Genomic DNA, 16,979 nt, shown 5'->3' with positions numbered 1-16,979 from the left:
CTTTAACTAACTCATTCAGGTATCTTATTACCCCACAGAGACAGTCTGGGGCAAAGTATTGCCTATTGCTATTTACCTCATATATCAAAGTTTACTTCTGCACAACAAGATTTGAAACTGCTGGTGAAATAAATGACTGCACCATATTAAAAATGCATCATAAAATTGAAATAAATAAATAAAAACCCAAAAAGAAAAAAACACCTGTGATCAGATCAAACATTAATAAGATGTGATGATAAGCAATATGAAGCCAAGAAGAAAATGAACATGAATAATGAATGAATGAGACGTTCAAGAAGTGATGGCAGGTGTAATAGTAGTCTGATGGGGATTGCTTACTAATGCTGCTTTATTTAAAATCTATATCTGCTGATGGAGGTACGAATGCATGTAAGATCAGCCAGCTGCAGTACAGTCATTTATCACTGGACATATGAGGCATAGCGGATCTTCTTATATTTAGACCAGTGACTACATGACCTAGTCTGCTGTATGACAATGGAAGTCACACGACATGTTCATATATACACACATGACTTCCAGGACAAGGAAGTGCTTGACCACATGACAGCAGAAAGACATGCAATATGAATATGGAACAGGTTTATTTTGAATCCTGCTGTGGGATTTTATTTCCACCAGATCTTATGAGTAATTCTTATATGCCTTGACTTTGCCGCCATGATAATTTGGATTTGACCCACATTAGGTCCACCTTTGACCAGTAACAACGGCATTAAAAAAGCTGTTGTGCAGAAAATCCGACTTAAAAATCACTGGCAGAAGGCTTGATTACCTTAATCCTTTATATCAACATTAAACAAAAAAAATGCTTAATTTTCCACTTCTAAGTTATATCCAGTTTTATTCATGTTTGTTTGTATTTAAGCATTTATCTGCATACATAGCTTACAAATCATCTTATCATATCTAAATGCAAACATGTAGCTTTAAGAACTGCGTAGCTGATGATGCTGGTGATCAGATTTTATTTTTTTTTTATGTTTTTGAATTAAGCAAAAGTGCAGTACGAGGCCAAACTTAACAGCTTGGTCTGAAATGATGAATCTGGTAATTTTTTATCCTCTATTGAACCTCACAGTGTAGACATTAAAGTATGCTGCTCAAAGCTTTCTCATCTGATAACATGCACCTAAAGGAAAAAAACAAAACATAATATGCAGTGAGAGAATGAAATTAATGAAATTGTTCTCAGAAAATTCCAAGTAATCAAAGTCTTTACTTTACTTGTCCCAAACTCTCACTTGTTTCTTTCGCCATGGTAACAGCATCTTTCCATCTGTACTGTAAAAAAAAAATGAATCTGTTGCATCTATTGAAATTGAACACAATTGTTTCATATTTCATATGGAGTACAATAATAAAGTATAGATACTGTAAAGGATGAAAACTGAGAAAAGAATGTTTCCTTGCATATTTTGTTCATTCAACGTCATTGTTTCATGTGGTTATGGGATGTAATAATATTGTGTAGTTAGTAGTACATTTAGAGTTTGTATATTAATATGTTCAGCTCCTCTTAGTTGGTAGAGACTGAATTAATCAGTTTAGGTTTACTTGCAATGTAGTCTCCAAAAATCCAGAATTAGTCATGAGGTAACAAAGCTGAATCTCTGGTATTGACAAAAAAATGTGACTTCAAGTTCATTAAGTAGCCAAAATGAAAGTGATTTAAGAAACTCAGTTTCAAAAAATAACACCAAATTTGTATTTATTGTTCTCTTCTCTTATTCCTATATAATTTGCATTCTTTATGCAAAATAACATATCGCTACATTTGTTTATGCCAACTGCGTGTTTGTTTGTAAGTAGCACTTTATTATGAAAGCCAGTTCCTTGTGCGTCTAAGTTACAATTTGGCAATAAAGCTTTTCTGATTCTTATCTGCCAGATTAATTACAATGGAATTAAAGAAATAAGAATTATTGCAAAACATTAAAAAGATGATTTTCTTGTTTTTCATGCAGAAGTCCGAATGTACAGCCGTTCAATGGTGTCTGTAAATGTTCAGACATTCCTGTGTAACTTGACACCTGACATCATCCAGCTGTTTTAGCTAAAACCAAATGTAACTTCCCCGTATGGAAAAAATAAAGCTCCTCCCCAGACACGGTGTTCCCATTATACTTCCTTAAAATCCTGCCATTATAAACTTGCACACTGACCTACTTTAGCAACAAAGGAACAGAGCTTCAGATTCAGAGGACTCTCAAACTTATGGAACCAAGGTAGGTTTGACTATCATAGATTTTCTCACATTTAGTATTGTCAAGTCTTTGTGTTGAATGGAGCTCACCTCAGAGCAGTTTTAATCAGTTTGAAACTACACTGTGTCGTAGAGACTAAGAGCTGGCTGTCTAGTGTCATAAACCGGTCTCTGAAGTCAAACCTATTTCATTGCAGGGAAAAGATTTACAACAAAAGACTGGGAGACAGAGAATAGGAATTTAAGTTCAAAGTTTTCTATGTTTGAACTTAAGCGCCCATTCTTTAATAAGTGTATTCTCCAGATAAGAACATGATAAGACTAAGAAGGATTGAAACTGGAGAATGACTTTCACTCAGCTGCACATTAGGGAGATTTTCAAAAGTAAGAACCTCAGTCTTACCACTGCGACTTTTTGACTTTTGCTTATAAAATTGACACATAGATGGAAAAATGCAAAAAAAGATATATATAAATGACCCATGAAAAATATGAATTAATTTCTACAACATAAAAGAAACCTCAGGGGGAGAATTCATGTGACTCATGCAGAGGCACAGTGCCCACGCTGCTAATTAAATACACAATGGCTTTTTAGGCAAAGCTCTTCACCAGGTCAGCACAAAGGTGAAGCTATAGCAATGGGAAGGAAGACAATGTAAAAGTGTGCACTTCTTAAAAACTAAAGGAAACAGCCTGATTCCTGTTTTCAGTTGAAATAACCCTTGAAAGATACGGGCCCTCTACCGGAAACTATAAACAGATGCAGAGTGTCATAAAAAGACTTGATGAAAGGCAGATGGTAGGAAAGCAAAGAGCTGGGAGTGCTGAAAAGCCTTTCAGGCAAACATATCTGAGAGGAAAACCAAACATTTAACACCAGGAGTTAGATTCTAATCCTCTTGTACATATTATGTAGAGTCAGAGAGAGAAAATGTTCCTCTGATTTACACGGGTTCCATATCTTCTCCTTATTTTTATTCTCTAGCTACCTCTAAAATTATTACAGATAACGTATAAAGTATATTTTATATTGCAAAATGTATAAGTTTTTGCTTTGAAGACAGTTATTAGTGTTTGTTCTAAAAGATACCAAAATATACAAGTATGGTGTTAGCTCATTGTTCAGCAGCACATGAACGAAACTATCATGTGACCACAAAAAGTAGAGGGAAAAATCCTGAGGAGGGTTTATTGTTTCAGCTGCAGCTCTAGATCTAAATGCATTATTACCAAAAAGGTTGATAGAAATGATTGAAATGGGCAAAAAATATTGAGTCATTAACTTTACATTAACTTAACATTAACATCTACTTTCAGGATGTTTTGGTATGTGTGTGTATTGCTGCTGGCTGTCTCAGCGTTGGGCCACATTGATGAAACCACTCTGGAAGCCCAGTGGGAGCAATGGAAGATTACACATCGGCGAGAATATAACGGCTTGGTGAGTGCCTGTTAAAACAAGCTCTGTTTCCCGGTTCTTGTCTGACACTGAAGCTTTTGACGGAGGAATGAAGATTATGTGAAAAAAAAGAAGCAAGTGTCTGATAATAAATCTTAAGGGGTACCAGGAGATCATATCTAAACCTACAAGCTTGGAATTCGTTACAACATCTCCTTTGTAACCTGCAGCAACCTATTTCGTTTTTATCTTTTTTTTGGTTTAGTAAGACTTTTTATTTGCTGAATTTATATAATATTCTGATGCTTCCGATGTTGAAGATATAAAAAGTCAAATAAACACTTTATACTGTATGTCAACCAAATTCCTTATATATACTTAAAATCTACATATTTGTTCTGCATAAAATAAAAAAGCCCATTTCTATGATCTTCACTAAGGTTAATATGAGGGCTCAATATTTTTTTTTCAACCTTACCAAAATGGGGCATTGATTTCTATTTAGCTACAAATGCTCTGATACCACTAAATAAAACCCATTGTAGCTAATAACCATGAGATGTCACACAGATGGGTTCACTTCAATGTAACATAATTTCAGTGTTTAAATATGTGCAGATTAGTAAAAATGGTGAATAATTGGGCCTAAAAGCAGTTGCAGCGTACCCTTGGATTTGTTGATTTCTGTTTATGGCTCCTGGTTTTTGCAAGGCAACATTTAGGAAAGTTCTTCACAAAGTGGAAAGAAGAATTAAAAAAGATGACATTAGGGTGAGAGCTTTTCAAATTTTATGCAAGTTTTCTGAATATATTACCCTGAAGCCACCTTTTACGGTCTAACTGTGAAGGAACTCTGCATATTTAAGGTAGCAATTTGCATTCTTCTATTGATCTGGAAACTTTGTTTTCCCCTTTCTTCTTTGCTATAAATTTTTATATATAATACAATTCATCTGTTAAGAAACAAGTTTACACCCTCTTAGTTCCTGTAAGTCTGTTCCATCTGGGTTGCGGGTTTAGTCCAGCAAGCAGTGCAGAACCTGGACCCCGGTGTTGCATCTGTCTGCACCTTCGCCTCTCAGAATAACTAAACCACAACTGCAACATCCAATATAAAAGCAGCTTAAGGTGTTTTAGATTTAAAAAAAGCAACACTAAGTGGATTTTTGCTTGTGCAACAACCTACAGCACAAAGTTTTGTTGCAGTTAAAAATATGATCATATAATATCAATATTAATCTCGACTGGATGACGGTACATATAAGTCTTCCTCTTGGACCAGTCCAGTGAATCGTTGTATTCACAATGCAATTCTAATAAAAAAAACTGCTTATTCACCACAGTGTGCCTTTGTTCTTTAACAGTAATGAGTAGTGTGTGGTTTTAATAAGATGCATAATAACTCTGGGTGGTAAGTGCTGAAGGAAACAATGTCAGCAGGGGAAATGAGGAATAAAACCTGTGCTGTTTGTTTCAGACCCGAACAAACAGAAGTAAGACAGGACGTAAAGTATGAGATGTTATTATTACTCTGTAATATTTTCTTTTCTTTTTATCCTTACCGGTAATTTAGAATGATGATAGATAATGAAAAAAAGAAGTAAAAATGAGTAAAAGGAATAATATTTGTCAGATAAAAGTCACAATTATCTTTAAAGTTATAATATTGTAACTCTTCTCCAATCATCTAAAATGATGAGGGAAAATCCAATTAGCCTAATTTTTGGATCCTTTTTTTTATGCTCTGATGGTGGAAGCGTCAGAGCAGGTGTCGGAAAATTCCCAACAGAGAAAAACTCCCATCACTTCTAACTTACTTTCTGCCCCATTTTTAATCCCTTCTCGGTTTCACAAGCTAAGGTTCAAATCCTCTGTCATATAACTTTTGTTTTTGAAGTTATGGGGTGTGAAGATGGAAGGGAATGGGGTTTGGCTGGTTTAGAAGCAGACCTGACTGTAAATTCATTTTATCAGTGCTTTTTGAGCATCAGTCATCCCTCTTTGTGCATCACCTCCAGCTAGAGGTCATATCTGCACAGCTGTGAGTGTGTTGGTGCTTGCACTGTGTCAGTATGTGTAGACGCATGTTGGCTGTGCCATGCACTCTTCTTTTAATGTTGACAATGTTGGCATGTGTTTTATGTTGCTTTAACTGTAAATGTTTAATGTTGTGTAAAACCCATTTGCAGTCTAATGTGGTTGACAGAGTATCTAAATCGTGTCATGATGCAATTTTTTTTCAGCATTCCTTAACTCGTTCTAAACTCCTCCTGCAGCAGTACCATTAAGAATCATTTAGAGATGTCCAGAGTCCACTTTGAAGCCTACCCCATTACAATATGTTCATGCAGGCAGCCATAGCTGTTAAAACCAGTCCAGCAATCGAAAAGCATCACTTTCATTTTCTGGGACTCCAAAAATATCCAGTTATGCAGATATGCATAGCAGTTGATTCAGGGCTTTAATAGTTCATAATAGCCTAACCAGAGAAATGGTTGATGTTTTCCACCAGCACCATATCCCAAAACCCATTGGTTACATTTTATCTCCATCATATAGATAAAAGGCAAAATTGAGGCACAACATTAAGTAGCAACATAACTGGTGGATAAATTACAAATAATTGATTTAGAATATTTGTTTAAGAGAATACTACTGTGTGAATCGCCAGTTAAATTGGCCTAATTAACAGAATTAGGCTACAACACAAGGAAGCTTTTTCTTTTTCCAGCAGGCTGATTATAATTAAATTTGCCCTGCTTGCCCAATTTGGCCTGCATCTGCTGTCAGTTCTTTATACAGATGGGAAATAGTACATTTAATCTTTTTGTCTTGCACCTTTTTAAATGTATTTCTATTTTACTTCTTTTTCCATACATAATAATAGTGTGGTTTACCAAATGTAGGTCAGCATTTCTATAAACATCTCTCTCTTCTACGCAGCCTGGTTTGCTGGTTTATTATAGTCACCAAGTAATGGATTTGCAGCCTGCAGGTGTAATAGGTTAGCTGCTATTTAAGCTTTAAAATGGGAAGTTGTATCGGACATCCATTGTTATTTAGCCCTTGATAATTACATTTGCTTTCCTACATTTCATTTTATTACCAAGACATATTTTTTCTACATCCTCTTGTGATTTCATTAACACCAGCTTAAATGAAGCTATTTTTAATGTCAATGATTTTTTCGACAGTTTTTTGGCAAAGCATCAGAAATTATAAGTAAAAAGTTGATGCTTGAAAAGGAATTTCAAATGATGAAAATTATCTATGTGGCTGCAGGGGATGGGCACCTTTTTTTCTTTAAAACTGACACATGGGCCTGAAAGCTGTCTTTGTTTGCCTCAGGATGAAGAGGGGATCCGCAGAGCCATCTGGGAGAAGAACATGCGAATGATTGAGGCTCATAACCAGGAGGCAGCACTGGGCATGCACTCCTATGAGCTGGGAATGAACCAACTGGGAGACATGGTATGTAAAGGCTATGTTACTGTTATTTCTTTATCTATAACAAAAATACGTACTTAACATGTAATCATCTCAATAAAGCTACCTTTGTTTTTTGTTTTTTGTTTTTTACCCAGAGACAGATGAAAAAAGCAAAACAAAAAATAGATAAATAAAAAAAATCTATCTGTTCCTCATCTACCCAGCAGGTTCCTCGTTTATTCACCATTGTCTGCATTTCTATGGCAGGAGCTCTGTTTCAAACACATCTGTGACTATCGCTGATTACCATTTCAGGCTCAGCCCAGTAGAACATGCCTTGCATACTAATTGCAACATACTGATTCTAATCTGTAATCGATTAACAAAGAAATTAAGATATATGTTTCCTTTAACAAGCAATCTTCATTAAACTTTTAGATTCTTCTCAAACATTCACACATCCTTTATGATGCCATATAAAAATGTCACATTTGTTTTGAGGCCTGCTGGAAAATAAAATCCTTTAAAGTCTCTTTAGAAACATCTTTTTAAATCAGTTTTAACCCCAAAGAGCACGACCATTTGACCTGTCCTTTGTTCCTTTATTTCTGTTACTGCTTAATTTTGCTGCACATATTTACACAACTTTGGTTGCCTTTTAATTTATAAAGAGCTTTATGAATAAATGCACAAATCAAATCCATGAAAGCATGTTAAATTCAGTGAATCTTAATCAGTGCAGATGGACTATCTGTCAGGCATAGTGTGAGATAAGTTAAAGTTATTATCAGTCTTTGCAGCAGATTGAAATAACACTTTTAGCAGAGCCCATGCATTATATACTGGATGTTGCAGCATTGATGTCGCAGATTTTTTTTTAAGAATGTCCAAAACACCAACAGCATTTTGGCTTAATTTTGATTAAACTGGTTTTGCTGTAATATTACACTTACACACTGGAAAAACGATCTTGAAATAAGTAAACATTTCTTAAATTAAGTGTATTTACCATTCATTTCAGTAAGTATGAGATAGTTTGCCAATGGAATTAGTATTTTTACTCTTAAAATAATATATTTAGATCATAGGCACTTGAAATAAGATAATGCAATTGTGTTGTTTTTTTTTTTTTTTTGTGTAAATTGTCTTGTTCCATTTGGAAAATCTCTCTTTTACCTCCTCAATCCAAGAACAAATGCACTGATTTTAAGAAAAAATGACTAATCTAGATTTAGATTTTTTCCAGTACAGAGAGCATTGGAGGCTTCTCCCCCCCCCAAAAAAAACATAAAATGTCAATCAACAACTTATCTCACCATATAATTTCTACCTGTCATATCCAGCTATCAGTTCTTATTTTTTTTGACCTAGGTCATGTACCGGCAAGCTGAGCAGATGCAGAAGCTGTCTAAAATCCAGAGATGGGAAGTAACGAAGTACAAATACTTTGTTACTGTACTCAAGTAGATTTTTCTGATATTTTTACTTTACTTTACTACTTATTTTTATGGCGACTTTTTACTTCTACTCCTTACATTTTTACACAAATATCTGTACTTTCTACTCCTTACATTTAAAAAAATTGTCTCGTTACTTTAGTTTTGAACCATTTCAATGGAGTTACCGTTATTATTTTTCACGTCATCAAATACCAAATTCAATCTAATTGGATGGGAATCTACGTTGCATTTGACGCACCACTACAAGATGAATCGACAGATTCGGCGGTATTCATTCGCGGCAAATCATTGCAGCTTGGTGGCGGTGGCGTTAGCATAGTAGCATGGACGACGAGATGATTGAAAATGAACACAACGGAGATCTAGTCCTATTGGCAGACATCCATTTAAAATGCAGGCAACGGCATGAAAAAAATGGTTTCTACTTTTACTTTTATACTTTAAGTAAATTTACAAGCCTATACTTTGTTACTTTTACTTGAGTAAAGAAGCTTAATCAGTACTTCCACTTTTACCAGAGTATTTTTTTACACAAGTATCTGTACTTTTACTCAAGTACGGAAAGTGAGTACTTTTGCCATGTCTGCTAAAATCAGTGACACGTCTGTGCATAACTAGCTTCCTGCTAAAACATGTCGTTGATCAAAACTGATTGGAGGGCAGGCTTCATTAAGTGCAGCATACCAGGCTGTGGGTGCCTTTGCTGGAGGCATATCATGTTCTCATATGAATTCCAGCTTGATGACTAATTTATGTTTGTGTCAGAACAGGTGGCTGTAAATGAATGTCTTCCTGTTTTCATTTTGAAGGAAATACATCAAATTCAATAAAGGAGATCAACAGATGGGCTGTGTTACCGAATCCTACAGTAGCTGTTTTTAGACTGGACTGAGCTGAAAACTCGATGTGAAACTGATAGGATTAAAAGGAGGAAATAATCACTGAATGTCATCTAATCAGCTGCCATTAACACAGCCACATATGAAACCAGAAATAACCTGTCATCACCCCAACTGTCTTTTATACAAACCTTTTCTTCTTGTATACCTTTAATAACTTAATCTGTTTTTAACTGATGTTGGGAAAACTTAAATTATTAGGATTACATAGTAACCCTCATTGGACCTTCCCTTGCTTTATTTTCATCCGCTGTCCCCTTTGTTGAATCCATTTCTCCCTCTCCCATATCTCATTTTACTTGTCATCATCACTACTCCGAGAATGAATCACTCCGCTGCCTTTTCACTCATTCTTTTAACATTTTTATTTATCGAACGCATCTCAAGAAGCCTGCTAACCTTCTTTTGTCAAGGTGGTAAAGTAAATTGACTAAGTTTAATCAGTTGAATAAATTTTGATTATTTAAAATACTAATATTTCATGAGCAATGTAACTATTCATCATCATTTATCTGTTTCTGCAGACATCTGAGGAAGTGGCTGAGAAGATGACTGGCCTACTGGTCCCAATGGATCACGAGAGGAGCTTCACTATGGCATTTGATGAGTCTGTGTCCAGGCTTCCCAAATCTGTCGACTACCGCAAGAAGGGCATGGTGACCGCAGTGAAAAACCAGGTCAGAAAAACAAAAGACAGATGTAATAAATCTCATTGGGATCTGCCTTTTTCTATAACATAGCAAACGCAGAAAGGTCTCAGGAGGGATTTAATCCAAGAACATTTATATAATGTTATAAAATGTGCAAAAGTCCACTTAGCTGGTCTATACTTAAAGCCAAACAGAAGAGAAAAAAAATTTAAATAGGTGAAATCTTCAACAAATCTTAGCTACTGGTAACTTTGATCTTTATTTTATTTTATTTTTTTAATTGTATCCTGTCTGGCAATGTTGCAATAAGAATAAATGTATTGATGCCAAAAAGAGCCCAACAGATTTTACTTTCACAAGTGGAGCAGTATGGTTATCACTATAGTGTTCCACTTGATTTATGCATATATATATATATATATATATATATATATATGTATATGTAGCTTTATTATAATTCATGCAGCAAGTTTTACAGATTATATGGACACTGCAATGTAAGTAGAAGAGGAAAGGAAAAACAGAAAAAAGGGAAAAAGATGAAAGAAACAGGAGATAAAAGGGAGATAACGATAAAACATCTTCAGTCTGCTTCATCACCTGCAAAGAGATGTAAAAAGAACAGCACAACCAACGGACATGGCACGAGACACACAATAAAGTAACACCTAGATGCTATCGCTGAAGTATAATAGTATTATTTAATCTGACATGTATTCTGTGGTACCTATGGTAACTATGGTAACTGGTGGTAACTTTGATCTTTAAATGACATCAGCTGATGATTTATCCTTTATCCCCTTTATCCTTTCCCACATCATTAAATCACATGGATGATGCTAGTCAAGCATCCTTCTGGAAAAAAGACAAATGCAGCAACTTACTGAAGCTCTCCATTATAAAACCAAACACATATGAAGGGTTATACATTTGCAAGTGTCACACACAGTACAGTAAAAAAAGAATTTATTTTTTATCAATTCTGTGACATATATAGTTCATAAGCTCCTGATACAAATGGCAGGAGCTCCGCTTGCTAAATGAACTATCGATAGGAAGCATCCTGCTTCCTTTCCTTATCTCCTTCCTTAATACCACCACTAAAGCACTTATCATTGTGACTTTTGACGCACTTCCACTCAGACTTACAGTTATTATTGATTGGCTGTATTTGGTTGGACCATAATCTGTCTTCCTTTATAAACCAACAAGAGACAGATAGCAAGGAGGGATATTCATCATAACAAACTTGCAACGAGAGAGTCAGTGCTAGGGCTACATCTCCACATTATGAGGATCAAGGCAGTAAAAACAATCTTATGATGATTAAAATGGAATAGGAAAAGAGATGCATTTGAATCACAGATGGATTTATTTGTTCTTTTTTAAGCTATAGAGGGAAACACAGATTCCCTGTGTCTCAATTAAATTGCAACGTGACTCAAAAGACCGACAGTTTGAGAAATCTGTTGATCATCAACTTTGCAGTTAATGATCAGTTACTTTAGAGCAGCAAAACTGCATAACTGCACCTTTGTTTGCAAATTATTTATGCCCCAATGGAAGCTGCTGTTGACTAATCCAAAATAATGGTGTGGATCTGGTGAAAAATGTTTTTGTTTTTTGTTGCTGCATCAAAACCAGTGTGTTTGTATCTGAAATAGGAAATTATTATCTGAAGGTGAGAAGCTGTTTATTTGTACTTGTCTCCCACTTATCTGGAAGGGGGTCGTGGGGACAGCAGTCTCAGCAGAGATGCCCAGACTTCGCTTTCCCCCATAGACCTCCTTCAGATTCACTAGAGGGAAGCCTGAGGCGTTCAGCCGACAGACATAGTCCCTCCAGCGTGTCCTGGGCCTCCTCCCGGCGGGATGTGCCTAGTCTGTTCACGATTTTAATGTCTACGAAAAAAATAATTTAAAAGACCTAGAAATGTCGATTGGTATGGAATCCAGTGGATGATTGGATGATTTAGAGGGAATTTGTATGGGAAGTAAAAAGAATGCAAATAAATTCTTGGAACTAAATGTGAAATCCCCTTAAAAGGTGTTACAGATAGAATAGAAAATCGTCAGCAGGCTTTCATGACCTGTGAAGAACAGCAGCTTTTCAGCTTTCAAAGGGAAGTGGAAGTGAATAATATTTTCAACAACCTCAGAAATACCTGGAAATACATATTTCCAGCTGTAACTATCGTTTACTCTATAGATGTTGTTAGAAGCCATTATCACAGTCTGGGGCCACCCATATAACAGAGAGGGCCTGGGCTCTTCGCTAATGGATTTCAGAAACAAAGACCAGGCTGTGATTATAAAACCTAATTAGTCATCATGAGAGGATTGAACAGCCAGTGGTTATTTATGCAAATAATTGTTCAGCAGAAGAGGAAGTGGACAAAACAGAGGGAAATATGGCAGACATCTGTGGTTCCCATGAGCAGTCAGATTAGCATCAGAAAAATACCATGTTAAACATCACAGCTGGTTTGTAATAAACTGAGCAAACAGGTCGCTGAATATTCTTTCTGTCATGTTTAATGCAAATAATTCTATTTTCATACAATACTGTTTGTTTTCCTGTAAAAGAAAAAAAGATGCTAAAAGCAATATTTCAGAGAATGTGTAAAACAGCTTATTTTCTGGGGACCTATAAATATTTAGGTCATGCATTTTTTTAAAGGTTATGCTAAACTTTTCAGGTAAACATTTCAAACCAGATCTCTTCCCAGTTTAATAACTAACAAATAAATATGCCAAGAAATACCCCAAAGACAAACTTATAGAAAATATTTCCTATAAAATCCTCCATGGTTGATTTTTAGGGGAAATAACCAGTTGAATGTAAATTATTCTAATTTCTCAGGGATGTTTTGCTTTAAAATTAATCTTGATATCATTCTTTACTATTTTAATGTTTTGATTTAGATTCATTAACTCTAAGATGAGGAATTTAACTTATTTACCAAGTGTCTTACTAAAAAATTAAAATGTTATGCCCCCTGGTGGTTAAGTTTCGCCACTGCAGATGCTGTATAACTAGGTTGTGCTAAGCGTCTCCTTTTCTTCCTGTTCATGAATTATTCAACATTATGACTGCATTTTCTGCATCTTAACAGCTCTGCTGCTTCATTCTCAGCAGCTTCCTATGACTTGATTTTTTTCTTTGTTCGAATATAACAAATTTTAATATTGTTCGTTTCCAAAAAGTCTGATCAGAGCAACACGTGAATGTGGCTGCGCTTATTAAATTGATCTTTTTGCAGAGAATGAGCGGTTTAGAAATATATGGTTAAATTATCAGTGGAAATTTACAATTTCAGGGCGGAGTCACTGCAAACAGCATTATTCTTTGAAGCTTTTTGTTGATTTGAATATTTTGAGCTACGTCCATAAGGATGATAGACTTAAATCTATTTAATTGTGTGATACATACAGTACCATAGATATGCACTTAATTATTCATGCACAAAACCAACACAAAATCAATTTGATTTGTTATTGCAAAGGCTAGCTTTAATCTGAAGCAAAATATATTATCCAACTCTGCCCTCTAACGGTCAGGCAGTAGAATGCAACCACTGCTTTCTGAAAAAAAAAAAAATCTTTCTTTGTGCTTGACATTGTTTTATTTAGAAAAATCCGATTTTTAAAAAATCATTTAAATTAGCAACAACAATCATCACAATAATTGGTGCTGATTATTTTTATATTTAAACAGCACAAAGTTACTTGCCGACTAAAGGTTTTCATCTTTGCTCTTTTTGTTAAAGAAACTCAGGTTAAAAAGCATAATTCTGAACAGCAGAATGAGAATCATTTAATTAAACATGTGCTCTCTGTCATATTCCTAATACTAGGGCTCCTGCGGCTCCTGCTGGGCCTTCAGTTCTGCCGGGGCACTTGAGGGCCAGCTAGCAAAGAAGACAGGTCAGGTGATTGACCTCAGCCCTCAGAACCTGGTGGACTGTGTCAAGGAGAATGACGGCTGTGGAGGAGGGTACATGACCAACGCCTTCAATTATGTGGAGGAAAACGGAGGCATTGACTCTGAGGAAGCCTACCCATATGTTGGACAGGTGAGAAAAGTGATAATGTCCATCTCTGCAATGCAGAAAGTTGTGTCTATAAACAAATAAATCATTTTTAGCACCAAGCGTACAATTAGATCTCTAAGAGTTTTTCAAAACATGTTTACCTTGTTTACATTTATATGTATAATTAATTAAGCTTTAGAGGAATCTTTCAAATATGATCAAGCTTTGCTTTGATTTTGTTTAAACCCTACTTGGTCATTTCTGATGACCTTAGTTTTGTGGTTTTGAATGTCTTTACTGAAAGAGGAAAAGGCTACTGTTTTTTTTTTTTTTTCTAGCAGTAAGGTTCATATTCAGAGTGAAACTGTAAAGGTCAACAGTTTTCCTTTTGTCTGTGACATTGGCACACTGACCAATTCGCATGTCTTAATCTTACATAAGCAGGAAAAAAAAAAAAATAAGTAAAACATAAGATAACACGTGACAGAGTTCGTGACTGGCTGTCGATGATGAGAAAGAAATTTCCCACAAGCAAACAAACTTTTCCTCTTCTGTAATTCCAGGGAGTTTAATTGTTTGAGCTTTCGGAATGTGATCAATCGGGTTTTGTGGGTGTGACTATATACTTTTATTTTGAAACTTCATATTAAAAAAATGCTTTTCAAAAATATGTATTTGTTAGGAATTCCTCCACCTATTTATGACTGCATAAAGCTAAATAATATATTTTTGTTAAGTTTTGAAGTGGCTGCAGCTAACTCAATAGTTCCTCTTATTGTGCTGTGTCTGCAGGACCAGCCTTGCCGCTACAACTCCTCAGGCATGGCTGCCCAGATCAAAGGCTACAAAGAAGTGCCAAAAGGTAATGAGCGAGCGCTGGCAGTGGCACTCTTCAAAGTGGGCCCAGTGTCTGTGGGCATCGACGCCACCCAGCCCACCTTCCAGTTCTACCAGCGAGGTCAGTTACAGCTGAGATGACATTCAGTAAAAGTTTAATGTTTGTTAAACATAGAAACAGAAAGTTGATTTTTTTATCATACTTTACATAATATACCTAATAATTAAATTACAAAAAAAAAGAATTAAACATATTCTGTTGTAAGCTAAAAAAGTTTCATGGACTTTTAGGAAGAAGTTGTGTATCTCTTATTTGTTGATGTTCCCAGGCATTTACCATGACCCCAACTGCAATAAAGAAGACATCAATCATGCCGTGCTTGCAGTTGGCTACGGTGTAAACACCAGGGGAAAGAAATTCTGGATCGTCAAGAACAGGTGAGGATCCCCTGCTTTCTGAACGGCATCAGGTGGCTCTCGGTGCAAACTAAATGAAGGCAGAGTTTCCTGTTATGTTGGTGATTGGATGTCTGTCAGTTGATGTCCAGTTCTGACAAACTGATGAAGTGAAACGCTGGTTCACACCTGTCCATGTTCAATATATGCTGTTCTTTGTTTTGTCCCGACAGCTGGGGAGAGAACTGGGGTAACAAAGGGTACGTCCTGATGGCACGTAACCGTGGCAATCTGTGTGGCATCGCCAACCTGGCCAGCTATCCCATCATGTAAAAGAATCTGAGCTGAAAAGAAGGGAGGAAAAGGAGACCTTACTCTGACTTTAAGACACCACTACAACAACATATCACATTGTTTGCACCTCATGGTTTTTCTGTCGCATTGAGTGAAAACAGAACGAAGAAAACATTGCTGGTCAATGGAAGCTCCTCCCTACCTGTGGCTGGAGAGTCAGTTCCCATAAATATTCTGGGTTTTTTTTCTTATGATCATGTGTTTTGTTCTTTGGTTCAAGCACTTTTCCTATGATTGAAATGCAAACTAGTGTTTTCTATTGTAATGAATAAAAAATTAAGTTTGAATTTAAAAAATATTTTGTTCTTCTTTTTTGGCTGATCCCAGAAATACCAAGTTTTTTTTTTTGTCTGTTTTTTTTTATAAAAATCCTCAAATTCTCTAACAAGCCAATGAGGAGAGGACCCATTCTGTTTGCTTTTAAGCAGAGTAGTTAAAGATTTTTTGTAACAATTACTTTGGAGTCAAATAATGTAATGACAGTAAAACAATAAATGTTGTCCACTTCCTCTTCTGCTGAACATTTAGTTGAGGGTAAATGTTTCATCCTTTATCCAAATAAGTTTATCAATTCAAAGCTAGTAAGGGGAGAAATGTAAAGCTTTTTGGGAGGACATGTTGTACAGTAGATCTAAATTCTCATGCAGGTTGGACTCTATCAACAAGAGGGTCCGGTTAGGGCTGCTGCTGGTCTGGTTCACTGAGACATGTTTTATTTTTATTTTTTTTATTGAAAACTTCAAAATTTACGGACAAACATATCCGCATAGAGTTAATTTCTCCAAGTCAGGTTACATAGAAAATATAGCCAGGGGGAACATCTCTTCACACAAATTGAAGTATATCTATAACATAGACTTGCTAAAGAGAGCTGTTAACATAAACATCAGAGACATAAAACCAAATAAATAAACAAAATAGAAATTTATAAGATAATTTTAAAATAAAAACAATAATATAAATACAAGAAAATAAAGTATAACATGAGGGGAGAATTCAGTCTTTGTTTTAGCTGTTTACTTCTGAGTTTTAGTGTATCATATATGTTTTGTGCTTTAGGACCTTTCAGAATCTTTAATGATTTTATATATAGCTAAAACTCGTTTAAAAAAACAACAAGTTTGGGAAATGATTTGACATTTATGCTCCATTTATGAATCAAAATTTAGCTTCACTGAGACATGGTTGGTGTTCTGCGTGTGGCCATGCTTTCCTACATGGCTGACCTTTTTTCAACACTTTGAGAAAATTCTTACATATGTATACAGTTCTATGTCACATATAGTAAA

General features: G+C 35.5%; 1 protein-coding gene across 1 annotated transcript; it reads left to right on the top strand.

Moving 5' to 3' along the window:
* Positions 1 to 2,101: 2,101 nt before the first annotated feature.
* Positions 2,102 to 15,966, top strand: ctsk (cathepsin K). Its single transcript, XM_038282485.1, has 8 exons — positions 2,102 to 2,252; positions 3,551 to 3,674; positions 6,981 to 7,103; positions 9,945 to 10,097; positions 13,927 to 14,145; positions 14,896 to 15,061; positions 15,270 to 15,378; positions 15,570 to 15,966. Exons 1-8 carry the CDS (start codon positions 2,242 to 2,244, stop codon positions 15,667 to 15,669), a joined length of 1,005 nt encoding a protein of 334 aa, XP_038138413.1. The 5' UTR covers positions 2,102 to 2,241; the 3' UTR covers positions 15,670 to 15,966.
* The last annotated feature ends 1,013 nt before the right edge of the window (positions 15,967 to 16,979 follow it).

The sequence above is a fragment of the Cyprinodon tularosa genome, unplaced genomic scaffold (assembly GCF_016077235.1).
Source record: "Cyprinodon tularosa strain WSP-4 unplaced genomic scaffold, ASM1607723v1 ctg184, whole genome shotgun sequence".
In the NCBI taxonomy this organism is placed as follows: Eukaryota; Metazoa; Chordata; class Actinopteri; order Cyprinodontiformes; family Cyprinodontidae; genus Cyprinodon; species Cyprinodon tularosa.
This window is presented reverse-complemented; position numbering and strand designations above follow the sequence as displayed.

Excerpts from the sequence above, each read along its gene's own strand:
- ctsk (XM_038282485.1), top strand. Across the intron at positions 10,098-13,926 it reads TGACCGCAGTGAAAAACCAG|GGCTCCTGCGGCTCCTGCTG; the intron begins GTCAGAAAAACA and ends TCCTAATACTAG. Across the intron at positions 15,062-15,269 it reads CTTCCAGTTCTACCAGCGAG|GCATTTACCATGACCCCAAC; the intron begins GTCAGTTACAGC and ends TGATGTTCCCAG.